This window comes from Euleptes europaea, chromosome 6 (assembly GCF_029931775.1).
Source record: "Euleptes europaea isolate rEulEur1 chromosome 6, rEulEur1.hap1, whole genome shotgun sequence".
In the NCBI taxonomy this organism is placed as follows: domain Eukaryota; kingdom Metazoa; phylum Chordata; class Lepidosauria; order Squamata; family Sphaerodactylidae; genus Euleptes; species Euleptes europaea.
This window is the reverse complement of record NC_079317.1, coordinates 47,523,667-47,543,875: the sequence shown is the minus strand read 5'-3', so window position 1 is coordinate 47,543,875 and position 20,209 is coordinate 47,523,667. Positions and strand designations below refer to the sequence as shown.

General features: G+C 42.3%; 1 protein-coding gene across 1 annotated transcript; it reads right to left on the bottom strand.

Annotated features, from left to right (window-relative positions):
- Positions 1-2,904: 2,904 nt before the first annotated feature.
- Positions 2,905-14,133, bottom strand: FAM98B (family with sequence similarity 98 member B). Its single transcript, XM_056850867.1, has 8 exons — positions 14,036-14,133; positions 9,185-9,333; positions 6,584-6,718; positions 5,642-5,814; positions 5,275-5,355; positions 4,901-5,017; positions 3,774-3,941; positions 2,905-3,276 (listed from the first exon to the last, which is right to left on the bottom strand). Exons 1-8 carry the CDS (start codon positions 14,098-14,100, stop codon positions 2,905-2,907), a joined length of 1,260 nt encoding a protein of 419 aa, XP_056706845.1. The 5' UTR covers positions 14,101-14,133.
- Between the last annotated feature and the right edge of the window lie 6,076 nt (positions 14,134-20,209).

Sequence of the window (20,209 nt, the reverse complement as noted above, 5' to 3'; positions counted from 1 at the left end):
TGGTATAATCCAGTTATGCAGCAGGGCATGTTACACAATTCAGACAAATTACGGTTCCCAAGTGCGCCTTCATTCTTACCGGATTGGAGGGAAGAGAACAAACCATCATTTGCGGTTCAGATGAAATATGCGTGGACTCCAGCTTTCTTCTCTGCCACCATTGTGTCAGCAGAATCTCACCCAGCTCAATTGTTTTAAGTGGTTTGTGATATAACATCTAAGTCTGACCCAGAAGAGCCAGCATGGTGTAGTAGTTAAGGTATTGGACTAGGACCTGGGAAACCCAGATTCAAATCCTCACTTGCACCATAGAAGCTTGCTGGGTGACCTTGGGCCAGTCACACATTCTCAGCCCTGACCCTGGTTAGCATTTGGATGGGAGACCTCCAAGGAATACAAGGGTCATGAGGTAGAGGCAGGCAATGGCAAACCACCTCCAAGTTTCTTGCCTTGAAAGCTCCATGGGGTCACCAGGAGTCAGCTGTGCTGTATGTGGAGTTGCTCCTGAAGACAATCCAGAAACTTCAACTGGTCCAGAATACAGCAGCCCAACTATTGTCAGGAGCCAGCCTCTGGAAGCATGTTGCCTATTTTGAATCAGCTACATTACCTGCCAGTCTGTTTCCAATTCAAGGTGCTGGTTATGGCCTTTAAAGCCTTTCACGACCTGGGACCCACATGCTTTAAGGGCTGCCTCTTTCTGTGCGCCAAATACAGTCTTCACTTAGGGTGGCCTGTCTAGCATCAACGAGAGCCCAGGCATCTTCCATTGTGGCTCCTGCTCTGTAGAATGGGCTTCCTAAAGTGGGCGGGGGCTTCTTTGAAGATCTTCAGGAGGCACTGGAAGGAGTGCTTGTTTGCCAGGGGGTTTGAATGGCAGGCATCTTTTAAGGAGCGGGGGAGGGAGAGACTGGGATTTGTTATTTTATTCTGGTTTTAACTGAAAATGTTTCTAAACTTTTATTGTAAGCCACCTTAAACCATAAGGAAAGGTGGGATATCAATATTTTAATAATAAATAAATAGGGAGAAGTCACATAGCTGGCCACTTCAGACATTACTTAGAACATATAGCAATTATATGTTTTCTAAGGCTACTGAAGCCTTTTAAGAAAGCATCCAGGGCTCCTGGTGTAGCCAATGTCCAATTCTACAAAGTCAAATTCTACAAATATATTTTAAAAAGATACAGTGATGTTACTTTTACAGTACTTTATTTATCAGTGTTCACAAATATAAACAAACCTTTTTTAAAAAAACAATTGTTTAAACATTTTTCTGTTGGTGGTCAAAAAGCATTTTGATAGATGCTCCATGTATATGAACAAACATTTTAAAATTAAGTGTTCAAACATAAAAATAAATTCCGAAACACCAACTATTTACATCAAACTAAACTTTCACAAAATGCACTATTCAGGTTTAAAATATACTCAAAAACTGATTTACAGAAGTGTTTCAAAAATGACTTATTGCATTCTGCAGAGGTTAAAAACACAAGCTGCTAGATTGCCAGCTGTTTTTAATGGCTGCAGATAACTCATTTTAATGATGTCCCAAGTCTCTTGATTCAGGAAAGGCAGGGGATTTTTGTAAAGTAATTTAAGTAGACATTTAAAAATAAATGCAGGACTCTCACCCTTCACTTTCTGCCTGAACTCAGCAAATGACCTGTTTTCATATACCAACCTTCAAAAAAGTCTACCCTGTATCACTTAAGGTACATAATACATATGCAGATAAGCCTGTGAAAGGCAGAAAGAAAATCAGAATGTTCTTGTAAAAGAGAATTTGATGCCTCATAAAAATAAGGAGCGGGTCAGGCGCTACCAAAAAAATCTTCCATCCATCTGCTCTAAGATCAGCTTTGTCAAACAACCCCCCCCCCCCACTTTTCAGATGACAAACGAATTCCTTGCAGTAGTAAAGGATAAGGATAGTTGGGGAAATGGGAAGGTTTACAACCAGGGTCAGGGCATATCTGCCAGCAAACGTGCACACAGATTGATCCTGACTTCCTTCTGGACAGTCAGCTACACCTGCCAGAGTGATATAAGCAGATTAAAAGCTAACTATTTGTACAGGCATTTTCTGGCACAGGGTCCCCGAGTAAATTTTATGGAATGCCAAATGAGCTGTTATTTGCCCTGTCCAGACTGGCTATTATCACAGCAACTACTAAGATACATACTAGTAGTATGGACTGCTATCTCCTACACTTCAATGGAAACCTGTTGTCAAGTCCTGTTTTTAATGAGAAATACTCATCCCAGCTAGTGAAATTATATTCCTTTCTACTTTTCCATAGCAGGCTTCCTACATTATTCTTTGTAAAACACAATTACTGTGATCTGAACACATAAAAGAAAATCAATTTTCCCTTTATATTTCTGAAAAGTACTTTGTTACATAAAAATCCAAATGCTCAAGGGTACCCATAAGAGTGTTAAAGCAACAAAAAACAACCAAACAGTGGCTTCTTTGACAAGTCCGATTTTCAGGTGACTAAATAATGAAGCAACTTCACACATGACACATTTTCTACAGAGATCACTTATGCATAGAAAACTGCACATGCCCTACATCCTCAGCTATCATAGGAGACCAAGTTCATATACCGTATGCCCCATTTTAATGCATCTACACAACACTGGAAGTCTCTATAACTGGGGGCTTCCAAGCACATCTATGCAGTTATGTGTGACAACTGTACAGGGGGACAATCTGAAGACAATGAATTTTAGAAACAGAAGTCACATGTAGGTAGAAAATTTATCATAAGCCAAGTTGTTTTGGTGAATAACAATTTATCTGTAAGAAGTTTATGAGGTTCAGATGTCATGCTGTGAAGCCAGCTATAATTTATCCTATACTTCCTGCTCGAAGTAAATACTATTATTAATGTTAATATTGTCTGTTTCCTCCTCCCCTTCCACCGTAGGACTCCCCATACCCACCTCTCCCGCCATATCCTCCTCTTCCACTGTAATCACCCCTCCCTTGAAAACCACCTCCTCCCCTCCAATTGCTACCCCCTCCTCTACCCCCACCTCCCCAGCCACCCCCTCCTCCTCTACCCCCGCCCCCTCCTCCCCACCCTCCTCCTCCTCCCCTCCCACCACCCCCTCCTCCCCTCCCGCCACCCCCTCCTCCCCAACCGCCTCTTCCTCCTCTCCCACCGCCATCTTGTCTCTTCTGCCAGGGAGGCATTTCAGGAGGTGGTGGCTCAATTTCTGTCGGTCTGCCTCCACGGTCTGGTACTCTGCCCATCAAGACCTGTAAACAAAACAATTTAATCTGATCATATTGCCCCAGTGAACATTAATATGCCATTCTTTCACAAGGAGGAAGTAAAATTTTACCATGTTTGCAGCCACCAATGCGCGACTCTGAAGTAGCAGAAGTCACACTGCCCATAAACACCACTGACTCAGTTACAGATTTACAAAGAAAAAAGACTGTCACGCAGTTCTTTGGTAGCAGAATCATAATGGGTGCACCAGGCAGACATCAGTTTGTGCATGAAAAGAAAATGTCAACAGCTGTAGAGGAACAGGCAGTGTCCTGGCTCTTTAAATCCCCTTCTTCCCACTGCAACAGCTGATCAGTGGTACAGGGGGGAAGCACGAACTGGCTGTGGTCAGAACACATCCCCCCCCCCCACAATATAGCCCAAATACTCTTCTTTTTTAATGATCACTGGTACAAGTTAGAAATAGGCCAGTTCAAGAAAACAAATAGAACTGTTGCCTCATTAGAGGGAAAAAACATACTCTATTTATGGCACAAACTGTCTTCTCCCGTGTAATTCCACTGCTTGTTCTTGTGATCTTTGATAGGTCTTCTCGAGCAGCCAGAAGATGGGCTAATGAAATAGTTGATTTAGGAGCCAGTCCATAACGCTTGGGTTGATAAATCCTTGCAATATCATCTGTTTTCACCTAAAAAGACAATATTTCCACAACTATAGCAGAATATATTTCCACAAGATATAGCAGAAAGCCTCAAAAACAGCACTGAATGATGGCCAAAACTGATGCCACAGAACAGGCTGACCAGGGTTCATCACTAAAGGGAACCATGCAAGCACACCAAGCTTTCAAGTTTTTTGCTGCAGAAGCAACTTTAAAAATGACATTGCTGCATACAAGGTTAGAATATACCTCCTTTACATCATTACATCATTACATGTACTCAGAATACAAGCCATGCAATTTAAGCCTATTATTCTTTACCTGTGATGCAAAAATATTGCTGTCAACACAAAGAGGTGTTAGTAGAACGGAGTCATAGATACCACCCAGTCTTACAGTTACCAGTTTCTCGCAACAAAGCTGCTGAAAACTGGGCAGCCCATTCCTGAAGGGGGAGGGCTGTTAGGCAGCGGTCAGGAGAGCCGCACCTGTGCCGCCTCCACAGAGGCTACCTGGCCACAAAGAAAATAAAAGGCATTTAAAAAATAAAAAAGGGGAAATGCCCTCATTGAGTAAAGCTAGGCTATGCCACCAAAATACCTGTAGCTCAATGGGGCGTTCCCGGGTCCAAAGGGGTTAGGAAGCTGCCTAAAGGCAGCTCCGCCCCCAGGAATGACCCCACACACATAAATCAGCAAGGGCTCCCACTTCTAGGATTTTGCTGCTGACATAGCAGCGCTGGCACTGGAGCCCCGTACAGCGGCGTGGCTTCCTAGCGCTGGCGTGTTTACCCTCACACTGGCAAGTGTGCCACTATTCTGTGATAAGGTGGCACCTATGCTGGCACGGGCTCACACCGGCTCCTAAACAGCTTCAGCCACCACCCCCTCCTCAGAACTGCAGCCTTAGCTGTACTTTTGCAAAATAAAACTGTTTGAGATTGCAGGAAATTCAATTACATGAAGTAAACAATATGGCATATTTACCTTTGCTCTATCAGACCACCCAAAAGACTGTATAGTTACATCTAAGCGCTTCATTAACATACGACGGCGACATTCATATTCACTGCAAAGGGTGTCGTTGATCTTTTCCAATCTTTCCTACAGTATCAGAGCAAAAACAATTCAATAACATTACAAAATGTAAGTCAATTGAATATACAGCCTGCTTTTAATTAGCAATTCCAGAACCATGTTGTTTTACCTACACAAGGGCAAAAGTCTATCAGTCCTCAAACTGATTTGAAAGAGTACAAAGAGTACATTAAACTTCAATCCAAATGCAGACAAATAATAGCAGTTAAGTAACAGCACATATTTAATCCCCTAAATGTAAATCAGTAAACAAGGGATTTTACCGTTTGTTCTGGAATCAGAGGAGTTTTGAACAGAGGTTTACCCACACATCTATTTGGAATTTTTGATAAAATATCCTTAACCTAAAAACAAAAACAGGCATACATAAAACCACTAATTTGTCCACAGTATTTCATGACAATCTCCTCCATTTCTAGGTAGCTATCCTAACTACAAAAGAACTTTCAAAAGCACTTTCGCTGTCTTTCATGTTCTCACTGACTGACATACAAACATTCCACAACAAATAAGCTCAGACTAAGTTGTAAAGCTCTGAATCACTTTAAATACGGGATTTTTGTTTACTGTTACAATATGTGATAAGATTTTTTTCATGTGAGAGGTTATGTAAGAAAATGCCCACTGTACCTTTGCTTCTGCATTGCTTAACAAGACTGGAATGTCAGACGACTTTGGAAGACCCAACGCATCACAGATCATTTGGAGTTCTTGATGGATTTCATTCTTCTTTGCCAAATGAGAACCTTTACGCTGTTTGAAATGCAAGACTTGCAAAGCCTGAAGTTCTGTGCCCAAAAATACTAGTAAAGGAGTGGGGAGGGATTGGGAAGACATAAAAGTATCTAAGAAAACATAGGGAGAGTTGTGTTTGTGTTTCAGCAAACAAACAAGCAAAACTAATGCTGTAGCCGGTCTGAGTGGGATATAAAAATGAACATTAATTTTAAAAAGACCCCCCCCCCAAGAAAATGTGAGGGCAATGCATTCCATTATAACTTATCATTGTTTTTAAATTATAATGAAGTTGCTCTGAAAACGTTTTTGATGTGGCATCCTTTGTTTAAAATCAACACCGACAATTATAATGATCCCTTGCTAAGAAATCCACATTTATGGTCATTCACCTTTCCTTCCAATCCCATTAGATTAGCTTACACTAACTAACACATCCTACTGTGTAAGGATGTATGCAGGCACATCGCTACAGCAGAAAGGTCAGCCTGACCCAGACTGTGCACATGGCTGCTCTCTTGCCAGCCGCTGCCGCAGAAATGGCCACCAGCTGACTCCAAGCACAGTCCAGGTCACATTAACCTTTCTCCACCCAAGCATGTAAATGGGAAATGTAGCAGTTGGGAACCAGACCTACGGTTTTCTGAGATGGTAGCTAAGCAGGGTCGCGCCCTGGCTAGTATTTGGATGCGAGACCATCAAGGCAAACCACCTCTGAATGCCTTGAAAACCCTATGGGGTTTATGGCAGAAAACATAAAATCAGATGCCAGGAAAAGTGAACTCTTCCCACCCACCCTCAGACTGGTGCGGTAAATAAAACACTTGGTGAGCTTACATAGGACTTTAAGACAATCTTCTTTCTTCTGCAGTCGGTCTTTAATTTCTCCCGATACAAGTGTGGAATAAGGACAGGCCAGTTCTTTTAAAAAGCCGCTCATCTCCAGCTGTAAACTTTCAACATCTTTGTCATCTTTCAAAAGAACAAAGAGATGGGAAATCAGTTTGGCGATGGTTCAGGTGTTAACTTTAAAAATGGGCTTCATAATTGGTTCAGCCGCTTTGAACTGAGCTGGACTGTCTGGTTTTGAGCCAGCTCAGAAAAAAGAGTTTGACTTTGATCTTATAAAATTTATTATTGCAAAGCGGTTTCAGTGAATGAAAGCAACAGTATTTATCTTAAGAAAAAATCCATTTTAAACAGCCTATTTCTAGGCAATTGTACCACATTTTCTAGATCCTGGTTAGGTGCATTATTAACTCATAGGACAGAATGAATTTCAGTCCCCAACAATTCTTTCTACTTTGACTTGGGAAACAGACACAGAAATGACAAGTGTGATGCATTATATAAATCTGTAGCCGCATTCACAATACTGTGAACAGATCTGGACACCCCACACCAAAAGTGATAGCTTTAAATCAGGGGTGGGGAACGTCAGGCCCGGGGGCCGTTTAAGGCCTGCAAAATCATTTGGTCTGGCCCTTTGTGGGCCCAGCAGATCTCTAGCTCAGAAGGATCTACGTCTGGTGATCCGCCCCCTCCCGTGAACAGGAATAGCCTCTATTCAAGGTAGATGTGAGTTTGTTTTGCCTAGAAAAGGAACCTTTTTCCCCCCTTGCAGAAGAGTTGTTAGCTATGGAGCTGCTAGGACCGCCCAAGAAACTGTGTTAACCCTTTCTCACCCAGGCCATGGAGAAACGTATTCCCTCTGTACTACAAGAGGGCTGGGGGCAGAAGTGGCGACAATGGAGGGGTTAAGGGGGCAGTAAATGTTCCATTTCCAAAGATTTACTGTTTCACAAAATTAACAATGAAAAGATGCCATTCTCAATACAACCTCAGACAAGCTTAGCAGTATCACAGCCCATTCCTGAGTTGTCGGCAGCAAGGGACGGTGGGGAGGAGGCGCCGCTGCGGCACCTCCTTACCCGTTTCGCAGCCACCAAAATCTCGAAAAAAGCCTTTAAAAGGTTTTTTTCTTTTTTTAATGGTTCTTTTTGCCCCACTGAAAACAGTGAGGCTGCACAGCAACGCTATACGTCCCACTGGCACAACGGGGCAAAAGGGGACAGGAGGCTGCCTACAGGCAGCCCCCCCCCCTCCGGAATGCCCAAGGAATGCCCCTGGGACGCCAGAACACCCCCCGGAACGCCTGTGGAAGGCCCCCGGAACGCCTTTATGCCGGTGGAAGGCCCAGCTGGAGTCTGGGGGAGGCACTGCCACGGCAGCGCCAGGAGACCAGCGTCCAGGCCTCCACACTGCCATTGGAGCCACTCACGACAGCGTAAGTAGCCCGGGTGCCGGTGTGGGGCCCCCAAAAGCTGGCACAGGCCCTTCCTGGCCTCCTGAGGACTTTTGTCCTCAGAAGTCAGGAATGCACTGCCAAGGTTGTAATTAGCCTCCCTCGGGTGGTTATCACTAGAAAATGCGTGAGAGAGAATATGTATGTTTTGTTTTGTAAAAAAAAAAAATCCCATACACACATAATAATCCAAATTTAAAAATAAAATTATGAATTCATCTGATTGGCTGTGCTGGTCAAATCAAAACCAAAGCTAAAATTCTTATTTGTCTATTTTTTTTCACGTGGCCGGAGGGATATTGCTAGCTGCACAAAAGGCAACAGCCCATCTTTTGACAGGGGCTAGCTGCTTGAAACATGCAGCATCTTCACAGGTTGCCAATTTATGGTGCAGGTTCTTATCTTGAAAGTCCTTCATGACCTGGGACCTTCTCTTTAAAGGACCACATCTCCTGTTATGAACCCATGTGCATGACTCATGTGGTCATTTCTTGCTCACTGGTCCATTCCTCCTTGGCCCATTCTAGAATATTCTGTCCCTGGGCTTAGACTGTGCATGAGTCTAGCTAGGGCTACTTTGCTCCCTAAACTGGTCTCATGTCGGACGGCCATTTCACTGGAGTTTGTTAGTAATTGTCCCCTTGGGAGGGCTGTAGGAAGCATTTTACTGTAGTTGTTTTTGAGGCTGGTTCTTGTTTTTGTTGTTATTTGCATTGGTTTGGATCTGACAGAGCATTTCCAGAGATGGAAGGATTTGCACGTGTGGCTCGAAGGCATAGTTTAATTGCAATTGGTGTTAACCCTGTTAGCCATCTTGAATCCCTGTTAGCCATCTTGAATCCTTGAATTCTTGAATCCTTGGAAAAAGCCAGGATGCAAATATTTTAATAAAGGTTCAGTTCCCCAAACTATTTTTGATGTTTGTGTCCCTACATTCAGGTGACAAAACTGCAGAGAGATAACCTTTCCCCTTAACAAACATATCCAGTTATGCAGGATATCAAAACTGCAGGAGTTCCCATTGTGCTTCTTTACTGTTCAGTGCATTTTTCTTATTTCCAAAATGGAAACAGTTCTGATTGAGCTAAACACGAAAACACCATCATTCGTTCCATTAAACTACAAGGAATTACCGGCTGTTGATGAGAGGCCCTCTTCCATACCGCACAACGGCTGTATTTGGGAACTTAACCAAATGCAAAGCTCACAGAAGTCTTCTGAAGCCAGACCACTTTCTGCTGCTTTATTAAGGGCATCTTCATCCAAAAGAGGCCCTTTGTACCTAAGGGAGGAAACACAGGACATTTAGTCAGTAACGGCATCACTTTTCAAAAGTAGGGGGAAATGTTTGGTTGGTAATTCGTAAATATTATAGGATTCAAAAACAAGGCTGCATTGATACTTGATATCTCAGCATGAGTTGTAATTGCAACTTTTAAATAATTCATGCTGTTTATCCATTTTTCAATGTTTAATATAAACAGAACTTCAATATGGAAATGTTTGGTGACAACAAATCTGCACAATATGTAGCGAAGCAGAATCTAATTTAAAATTGTGTTTGAACATAATTTTGCTTATTAAAAATAAAAGCTTTCTAAAGAACTCCATATTATAGCACTTCTAACTATTATGCCAATTGCTTTCTTATTAGCCTCGCAAATAAATTAAATCAGGTTTATTAGTATTTATAGTAAACTTGTTTCTATCTAACTGATGCAAAAGTATGGATTCACCTTGGCAAGTTTTTACTATAATTTTGAGTTAAAAGCCAGAAATATTTCTAAATGCCTCTGATGGGCTCATAGAATTTTATATCTTACATGTTTAGATGTAAGCTTAACAATCAATGAGCGTAGAAGGGTGTGATTCTGCATGATAGGATGTTTGACTGGTATTTACTCATATGCAAGCCTAGTTTGTTTCCCCAAGTATGCCAGGAATACAATAACCTCTCAGGGGGTCAGCTTACATTCACATATAAGTTACAGTTAGGTCTAGTAATATTGGTGGGGGGGATAGCATTTTTAGGGGACATCTTATATTGAGGGTTGTCTTCCTTTCAAGTGAATACAGTAAGAGTGCAACTCAAAGCGTAAAGCATATGACATTCATGCATTTACAAACACAAACATCACACCACTACACTGGTCAATGCACTCCCCATTGAGAATTATTTTAAGTTAAACCTTTGCTTGCTTTTGCATCGTGTATGAAATGGGCACTAAGCAGCTGGCCTTCATGTGAAGTTCAGTTGAGGGAGAGGGTCTGCACCTACATGGAAGAATTCCATGTGCACATGGAAGTTCTAATACCTGAGGGGGGGATCACTACTGAATTGGGATGACCAAAAAGCAGAAATTGCCAAAATTCAGTAAGTCAATTCCTATCTGCACTGGAATGAAATGTTTGCCTTATCCTGACCACAGTACTGAATATTAAAGCTGTAATCTTTTTACCTTGGATTATTGTCTTGTCAGGTCCAGTAAAACTGATTCACAGGTAAGGCATATCACCAAATGCCTTACCGGTGAATGTCTGTGAGAACATAGGCGAGGAATGTGTGATCTAAATCAGTGCACACATGCTTGATTCCATGCAATGGCTTCAATGACAACAGACTTTTTTTGGGATGGCCACGGCAGCAGAAATTATTACAATCACATATAACTGAGTACATGTGAACTTCTGCTCATATGCTACTTCTTCTATGTGAATGTAAAGGTAAAGGTCCCCTGTGCAAGCACTGGGTCATTCCTGACCCATGGGGTGACGTCACATCCCGACGTTTCCAAGGCAGATTTTGTTTGCGGGGTGGTTTGCCAGTGCCTTCCCCAGTCATCTTCCCTTTACCCCCAGGAAGCTGGGTACTCATTTTGCCGATCTCGGAAGGATGGAAGGCTGAGTCAACCTTGAGCCGGCTACTTGAAACCGACTTCCATCAGGATCGAACTCAGGTCGTGAGCAGAGCTTTTGACTGCAGTATATATTTTATTGATTTATAAAGAAGGGTATAGAAGGAAAGAGGGGAAGGGTAAAAATAGAGATATCCAACATACAAATATAGGTCAATCAGACTACATTGCCTTGCTTTTCTACATTATGATCAAATAATTGTTCAGATTACTGAATAGAGAAAGAATGTTTAAACTAACATATAATTTAAAAATGATCACCTTGTGAAACTTAAAACATATCCAACATCTCCACTTTAACAATCACATATAACTGAGTACATGTGAACTTCTGCTCATATGCTACTTCTATGTGAATGTAGTCAAACACAAACCTAGGGACATTCATGCATAGGAAATGCAGAGGTACTACCCTGAGTGTCAATAGAAAATATTAAGGAACAATGTGTCAGATTAAAGGGGGGAGAACATCTCAATCATAAAACAAATGTTTGCTAGGCCTCATCCATATGTTGCCTCGTAGCATTAGTATTTAGAGGTTAACTGTCTCTGGATGCAAAGCTTCCCTTAAGACAGGGGTGTAGAACACAATTGTTACGAGGGCTAGATATGACATAAATGTCACTTGGTTGGGCCAGGCCATGCCTTGCCAGCCCAGATCGAGAGTAGGGGGTTGGCTGCCTTGGCTGGCTCGTGGGCCGGATAACAGCTCTCAAGGTCTTGGCCGGGGAGAGCGGGGTATTAAATTGAAATAATAAATAAATAATAAAATAAAGGGGCCGGATCTGCCCTTTGGGCCTTATGTTTGACACCCCTGCCTTAAGACATCATGGCTAGTACCCATTGATGGATCTATCCTCTGTGAATCTGTGTAATGCCCTTGTAAAGCCATCTTTGCTTGTCATCACTACCCTCACTGACAATGAATCCCACAATTTACAGCGCAATCCTAAGAAGAGTTGCACCCTTCTAAGTCCACTGAAGTCAACAGTCTTAGAAGAGTGTAACTCTGCTTACAATGTCACTGTTAATAATTCACTGAGTGAAGTAATGATTTGCCCATCCTGACTCTACTGCCCCTCAATCAGACTGGGTGTCCCAAAGTTCTAGAGTTATAGGAGACAGAGAGAAAACACCCTCTATCTACTCTTTCTAACTCATGAATAATTTCATAAACCTCCATCATGACATTAAAGTCTGTCAGCACTTGAACAAAGTCATTACCTAACAGTTAGTGCCCACTGGGGAAACATCCTTACAAGGAAAGCCCAAGGCATCTCAGGCTTTTTAGTTTAGGGAACAGATAACTGTAGAGGAACATGGCAAAGGTTTATAAAAGTAGATGTAACTTCTACATTCATTGTCACAGGATATAGCAATAGCACTAGTTCTGTTGGTTTTAAAAGAAGATTAGTCAAAGGTATGGATTCTAGGTCCAGCAATGGCTATTAGCCACAATGTGTTTAGAGGCAGTAATCTTTTGAATAGCAGTACTGGTGGGCAAAAACAGGGGAAGCTTTGGCCTCTGTGCCCTGCTTTTTGGCATTCTGGTAGCATCTGACTGGCAACTGGAGTAGATGAACTATTAGCTGGATCCAGCCTGGCTACTCTTATGCTCATCCAGTGTTAAGAAAAACTAACATTCATTTGTCATGAGCTTCATCTCAAAGAAGAAGGCATGACATTTGAGGACAAGTCCACAGTATAGACCCCATTGACAATGAAGAGACGGAAGTCTCACAAAAGTAAATATGAAAAATCATATTCAGCCAGCTCATGAAAACATTATTTACTGTTTCATTATTGGATTTCATTCTTTGACTTGATTTTTAAAAACGGAATCACAACTACTAGCTTGAGATAATTTCACTCCCAATTCTCGATAAAGATCTGGGCATCTATTCAGCAGGATTTTTGGATGTGAGAGTTTATCCTGCATGCCTTTATAAACATATCCCTACTCGTCAGATCTCAGAAGCCAAGCAGGGTCGGCCCTGGTTAGTATTTGGATGGGAGACCACCAAGGAATACCAGGGTTGCTGTGCAGAGGAAGGCACTGGCAAACCACCTCTCTGTTAGTCTCTTGCCATGAAAACCTTAAAAAGGGGTCGCCATAAGTCGGCTCCGACTTGACGGCACTTTACACACACACACCCGACTACATCTAACATTGCAATCATATCCACTCTTCTCCACTGAATACAGGCTGTCTTCTAAGTAAACCTGTACGAGATTACGCTGTGTATCCGTGTGACTATCAACACACACACCGGCCAAAGAGTGCAAAGAACCTCTTCAGGTTTTCACAGGAAAATTGGGGGGAGGGGTGACGTTTGGTGCTGGGAAGGGAACAGGGGAAGAGTGCCGAGGCACTGAGCCGGGGCTAGCTGGCTGGCGAAGAAAAGGTGGGCTGGTCAAGTCCGCCTTTCTGGCCAGTCCAAGGGTGAAAACTCACGGGAGGTTTTGCCTTGGATTTGCTGCTCTCTAGATGCCCGTTTTCCCCATCTCAAAACTCTGCAGCCGTTGATGCCCGGGAGGTTTTGCCTTGGAGTTGTTGTTCTGCAGATGCGCATTTCCCCCCAATCCGAATTCTTAAAACTGAAAAATAAACCCCTATGGGGGAAAATGTGCATCTGGAAAGCAGCAAATCCACGGCAGAACCTCCCCTGCTTAAACGGCCGTTACATGGGGGCAGGGTTTTGAGAATTTGGCTGGGGCGAGTGTGCATCTAGAGAGCGGCGAATCCAAGGCAAAACCTCCCCTTGAGTGTTCGTCTTAAGGGGTGTCTTTCATTTATTCGTGGCAGGTTTTGCCTTGGATTTGCCGCTCTCTAGATGCCCGTTTCCCCCATCTGAATTCTCAAAACTCTGCATGGCGGCTTATTGCTGAGTTTTGAGAATATGGATGGGGGGAAAGTGCATCGAAAGAGCGGCAAACCCAATGCAAAACCTGCCACGAATAAACGGGTGAATGGGAGTGAAGGCGCCTCGTGAGCGCTCCTTCCACCCACTCCGCGCCCACCGCCCACAACGGGAGCCTCTCCGTCCCCCGCCTCACGCTGCAGCTCACCCCAAAGCCTCCAGCACGTCCAGAATATCACACTCCATTTCCAGATCCTGCGCCAGCTCCTCCATCGCTGCTCCCGCAGGGCCTTAGTCCCGCCCCCCCAACGCAAACATCCGGTGTCCCGCTCAAAAGGGCCCTGCCGCCCCCTGCTGCCCCGCCGCTTGGTTCCTGCCGCCTGCCGACAGATCCCGTCCTCTCTGGTTGTCGCGACTGCTACTCGCCGTAAAAAAAAAACCTCTTTACGGTTCATTCTTCATCTCCCCCCCTTCCCCTTCATGATAAGCAACCCATACTGTGCATTCCATGCGGATTTGTTGGCTACAACTGACCACCTCCTTTTAGATTGCCCCTTCTATGTGACTCTGCGGGATAAACTGCTATCTACTTTGCTCCAGTACAAGGGATACAGGAGTAATGAAGTGAAATGCAAATTTCTTTTGAGTGATCGTGATCCTAAAATTACGGCTACCGTGGCTGAATTTCTTACAGGAGTTCTAAATAGAACAAGAAAAGTTTCATTAACCCGATTTGTAACTTATATGTATTGCCCTTTGGAGGTATATTGTTGTTGTTTTTTATCTCTGTCTTTTGGTATGCCAATAAAGGTTAATGAAATGAAATACTGTGCATTCATATTGATAATTCACAGTGGGTCGCCGTGTTAGTCTGTCTGCAGTAGTAGAAAAGGGCAAGAGTCCGGTAGCACCTTAAAGACTAGCAAAAATATTTTCTGGCAGGGTATGAGCTTTCGTGAGCCACAGCTCACTTCTTCAGAAAGCTCATACCCTGCCAGAAACAAAAATATTTTTGTTAGTCTTTAAGGTGCTACTGGACTCTTGCCCTTTTCTACTACTGTGCATTCATATGGTTACACATTCCCTCGAATAAAAGGGCTCTGGTGTGCATGATAGTCTGCACACCATTGCAAGAGCACGTCGGGAAGAGAAAAGGCATCTATTAGGGTTAGTCAACGAGGAGTTGTGGCTTCACTCCATTTTCCGACTATCTCTATGCAAGCCGCTCGCTCAGCCCAAGATCTCAGGTAGATCAACGGCGTGGTGAAATTGACTAGAGAAACTGATTCACAGTGGGTAGCCGTGTTAGTCTGTCTGCAGTAGTAGAAAAGGGCAAGAGTCCAGTAGCACCTTAAAGACTAACAAAAAATATTTCCTGGCAAGGTATGAGCTTTCGTGTGGCTCACGAAAGCTCATACCCTGCCAGAAAATATTTTTGTTAGTCTTTAAGGTGCTACTGGACTCTTGCTCTTTTCTACTAGAGAAACTGACTAAACCAAAATGAAACTAGTTTCCGATCTTGTTCATTTCATCCTAAATTAAATGACCTATGAACATCTGTGAATATTTGCTAATGGGTCTCCTTGATTTTTTCCCATGCTAAAAAATAAAAACACTAAGCCTAGTTATAGTTCCAAAAGGTTACTGCCATATAATTTTTTCCAATACGGCCCCATCACCACAACCAGATAAAAAGTGCACATGCGTATAGCAAACGTACCAGTCGTGTTTCTGTAGACTAGTTTTGGCTTTCCAAAGTACAGTCTGAAACGCTGCAAAATGACTGTGATCAGAGATCACGTGGAGCTCTAAAAAATTGTTTCCACGGCTGTGTACAGAAGCTAGTCTGAAGGAACTGGGATGAGCAAGTTAGCTCCGTTTTCCTCGTTCGTCATTATATCTGGGTGTTGTTTTTTTTCTGTTTCCATACAGCTAAATCACATTGCGAAATTGGTGTGACGAAATAGCAAGCAGTGTACTCCCAATCACTCTGCAAAACACATAGGAAAGAAAATGTACTGGACAGCACACACTGTTCAAAGAATAATAAGCGGGATGAAACCTCGTACAGGTTGACTCTCCACACATTCTTAACCTCGCTTCAAAAAATTAAGACACCTTTTAATGATGCTCTGGAGAGGAAACCACGGACTAGTACTAGTCACCACTAATGATGCAGACTATCAGATAAGTAATCACAGCAGCTTTAAGACAATTTTAACTTTGTAAAGCCAAGAACTATGCAGAGTTGGAGCCCATGACTCTTAGGTGCACCTATCCCAGTTTAGCATGGGGCTGCTAAAAGTAGTTCTTGAAGGGAAAACAAAGACAACAACAGCCCTCCCACCAAAACCTTTCGAAAAAACTGGTAAGGCATAGAGGACCCTCTGCCCCCCCCCCTTTAAATCCTGCTCTTCCTTTAAGGAACTCTGGGCTGTTTAAATGTTTATTTCCCTGCCCCAGGTAGGTTAAGGTCTCTAAAACAAGTTTGAAAATATCTGTTAAACGTCCCATGAATTTCACTTTTTCAAGTACTTAGTCCTCAACCAGGGCTTCATCTCTCCAGTCTGACCTAATTTCATCTGATAATGAATGCTTAAACTCGAATAATATTTTTTAAAGTCTTTAAGGTGTTTCTAGCCTTCTGTTTTATTTTGCTGCTGCAGACCAATACAGCTACCCAATACAGGAATTGTCACCTGTTGTAGTGATAGTATTTCAAATCCAAGCTGGAATCTCTCAATGAGATTTTTTTAATGTGGGTACAGACAGACCTGTATAACAGTGGCTGCATAAAAGGTGGGGAAATGACCCCTATAACAAGTAATTGATTACAAAAAGGAAATGCATATGGCTGAACAAAACTTGTCTAACAACCACTGAACAAGGATTAATGAATGCTATTCTCCATCCCTTCTAAATCTTGTGTGTGTGCCATCAAGTCACAGCTGATTTATGGTGACCGCATAGGGTTATCAAGGCAAGAGATGTTAGGAGGTGGTTTGCCATTGCCTGCTTCCATGTGGGCTGAGAGAGTTCTGAGATACCTGTGACTGGCCCAAGGTCACCCAGCAGGCTTCATGTGGAGGAGTGGGGAATCGAACCCGGTTCTACCAGATTAGAATATGCTGCTGTTAAGCATTACACCACGCTGTAATACTTTAGGAAGGCACAATTATCTTTAAATGGACAGATTTCTGATTTGTCCTTTTATGCGGATTGTGTCAATGCAGTCCTAAGCAGAGTACACTCTTTAAATTTAATGAAGTCAGTGTCCTTGGAAGGGTATAGCACTTTCATTTCTCCCTACTCACAAAGCACAGTTCCTGCTTCAAGTAGAGTACTTAAAGTACCATTTGCTACCTACAGAAAATTACTAGTCTTTTCTCTAAGAGATTCTTGTGATTTCATTGCCTGTGGGTTACCTAAATTAACAAAGGAATTGGCCTGCTCCTATTAAGGTTGCCAACCTCCAGGTACGAGCTGGAGATCTCCTGTTATTACAACTGATCTCCAGCCGATAGAGATCAGTTCACCTGGAGAAAATGGCCGCTTTGGCAATTGGACTCTATGGCGTTGAAGTCCCTCCCCTCCCCAAACCCCACCCTCCTCAGGCTCCGCCCCAAAAACCTCCCACCGATGGCAAAGAGGGGCCTGGCAATCCTAGCTCCTATCCAAGAGGGCTGTAAACTAGCTAGAAAAACTTTCTACTTGACTGTCTTTGAAGGTGGTTTTAAGGTTAACCTCAGAGCCTTAGGAGAAGGCAAATTAAACATTAATCTTCCAAATTTTTAATATTTTACACATATAACTGTGGTGTGAGGCATTTCAATACAGGGACATGCTCTCTCCTTCTCAAGCCAAGAGAATAAAAAAATATGAAAGTGTCTGACAACATAATTTTTCCCCTTTTCTTTTGTCCTGTATCTCCACTTAATATTGAAAACCAATAAAAATATTTTTATTAAAAAAATCCTACAGTGTTACATTCTTCTCAACTCATCGACTACAATGAATTTAGAAGGGTTTAACTCTGTTTAGGATTGCATTCCAACGGATAGTGTTGTATTAGAGTACATTGGCTCTGCAGGCTGCAAGATCCAGTGTCTTTGTTGTTCGATTGTGTGGCAGAGTAAGCTGTTACAGGAAAATGTCAAACAGTTGATGAATAGATATCACCTCATCATCATGTTTTGTGTTTACAGCCCTTAGCATGCAGGTCTGGGTAACAGAAGGTTGTCTTTCCATGGTACAAAGTAATCAGTCAAGTAGATAGGATGTTTCTCTTTCTCTTTACAGTATTCTACATTTTACAAGTCTTTGATGATACATTGTATTTGTTGCTGAGAAAGAGTATGAAAAAGAACTCCTTTGGGGTTACCACACTTGTATTCCCAGCGATGTATTAAGAGTTTGAAAATGTTATAAAAAATACTGTTCACACTTTCTACTCCCACCGTTGTATTAAGAGTTTGAAAACGTTATAAAAAAATATTGTTCGCACTTTGTTTGGCACCTTTAGCTGTGAAGACATCTTCCAACCATTTATAAGCTGTGGTATCCAAAAACCCTTTTAAAGCGATGTTTTTTATAACATTTTCAAACTCTTAATACATCGCTGGGAATACAAAGTGCGGTAACGTTGTTTATTTAACCTGAACATATGTGGACTCAGCTCATTGTAGGTCTAGCATTGAAGACTGACCGCATGTTTCTGTTTAAGAAAATCTCTGTGTTAAGAAACGGTTAACAGGAAATTACCAGCCACTGGAGGGCATCATAGCTTTAGCACCAGAAGAAGGAAAGGGAACGATATCAAAACGCTTTAAAGCCTTCTGTTAATGTAACAGAGGTTTTTACGTTATTTCTGTGGACTGGTTTAAATTCAATGCAATAGTTAAAGGATATTTTGGAAAACACATAGCAATGGCTTAAATGTACTTAAATTTGATCTGCTGTTAAACCAAGTTAGATGAACAGCGAGGCTTTCACTGAATGTAACTGGGCAAACCCTCTGCCATCCCAAACCCTGATGCTAACATAAGTTGTGCCAGTGTGTGGCTTAGTTGCTATCCTTAGTAGTTTGAAGGCTGGCTTATCTGCAGTGAGGCTTTAATTCATTGACGTTAATTTGTTTGACTTTTAACAAGTCACTGATTATTATATTTTGTTTTGTAAGCTGCCTCAGGCAGGTTCTCTGGAGAGGCAGCACTGAAATTTCCTAAATAAATAATATCCAGAGTAAATAGACTTAAGTGAGGTGATTGTATAGCATTAAAAGATACATTTGCATTAAAAGATACATTTGCAAGTGCCAGTTTGTGTGTTTATGAATATTACTACATTAGATTTCTGCGGCTGAAATCCATAAAATGGTACATATTTCAGAGTAGACCTGCTCAGGATTTCTGCTTCATGAATGTACTTTTTACAATGGGACTTACTTCTGAATAAACATGGATAGGTTGGGACTCTCCATCTCTCCTATTAAAATCAATAGAATTTAAAAGCATTGGCTGAATCGTGCCCTTAAAGTCCACTATCTCAGGACACTGAATTTACCTTTTCTTCATCTCTAACTACTTGTGGTGGGAGGGAAGGCAGCATGGTATAGCCCAATCACATCAGATCTTGGAAGCTAAGCAGTGTCAGCCCTGGTTAGTATTCGGGTGGGAGACCACCAAGAAATGCCAGAGTTGCTATGTAGAGGAAGGCACTGGCAAACCACCTCTGTTAGTCTTTTGCCTTGAAAGCCCCCTAAGGGGGTCGCCATAAGTCGGCTGTGACTTGATGGCACTTTACACAAACATGCACACACAAAAAACTACTTGTGGGGTGGGGGTGGGTGGGAATGAAGAAGTAACGCTGCTACAGTAATGTTGAAACACTAGCCTCCTCTGTAGTCCTCATCCTGGGAGGGATGCAGTGCATGTTTCTTCCAAGTCTATATTTCTCAGTCTTCTTTTAAAAATAAATGGTCCATATGGCATGATTCATTTCAGTGAAGCATCCAGCAGATCACAACATGATTTACATATATACATATGTGTGTGTGTATATAGTTTTACTTTGGAGTCGAGCATTAGAGAAGTATGCCTAGCAACTGATTATCTTAGGAGTTAACTATGTGTTTATGTGTCATGGAACCCTGACACTTGTTTGTTAGTTAAAAACAACAACTTTGGGAGGGGAAAGTTTTGAAAGAATAAATAACTTGGGGTTGCTTAACACTTTTCCCTACTCACTGTTTCTCAGCTCCAAATACAGAAGGGCAAAATCTCCAGGAGGGGTGACTTTAAGTGAAAAAGCAGCAGGCAGGGAAAGGATTAAGCATCCCTTCCACTCCACTGCTTTTTTACTCACAGTTTGTCCTTTCTGAAGC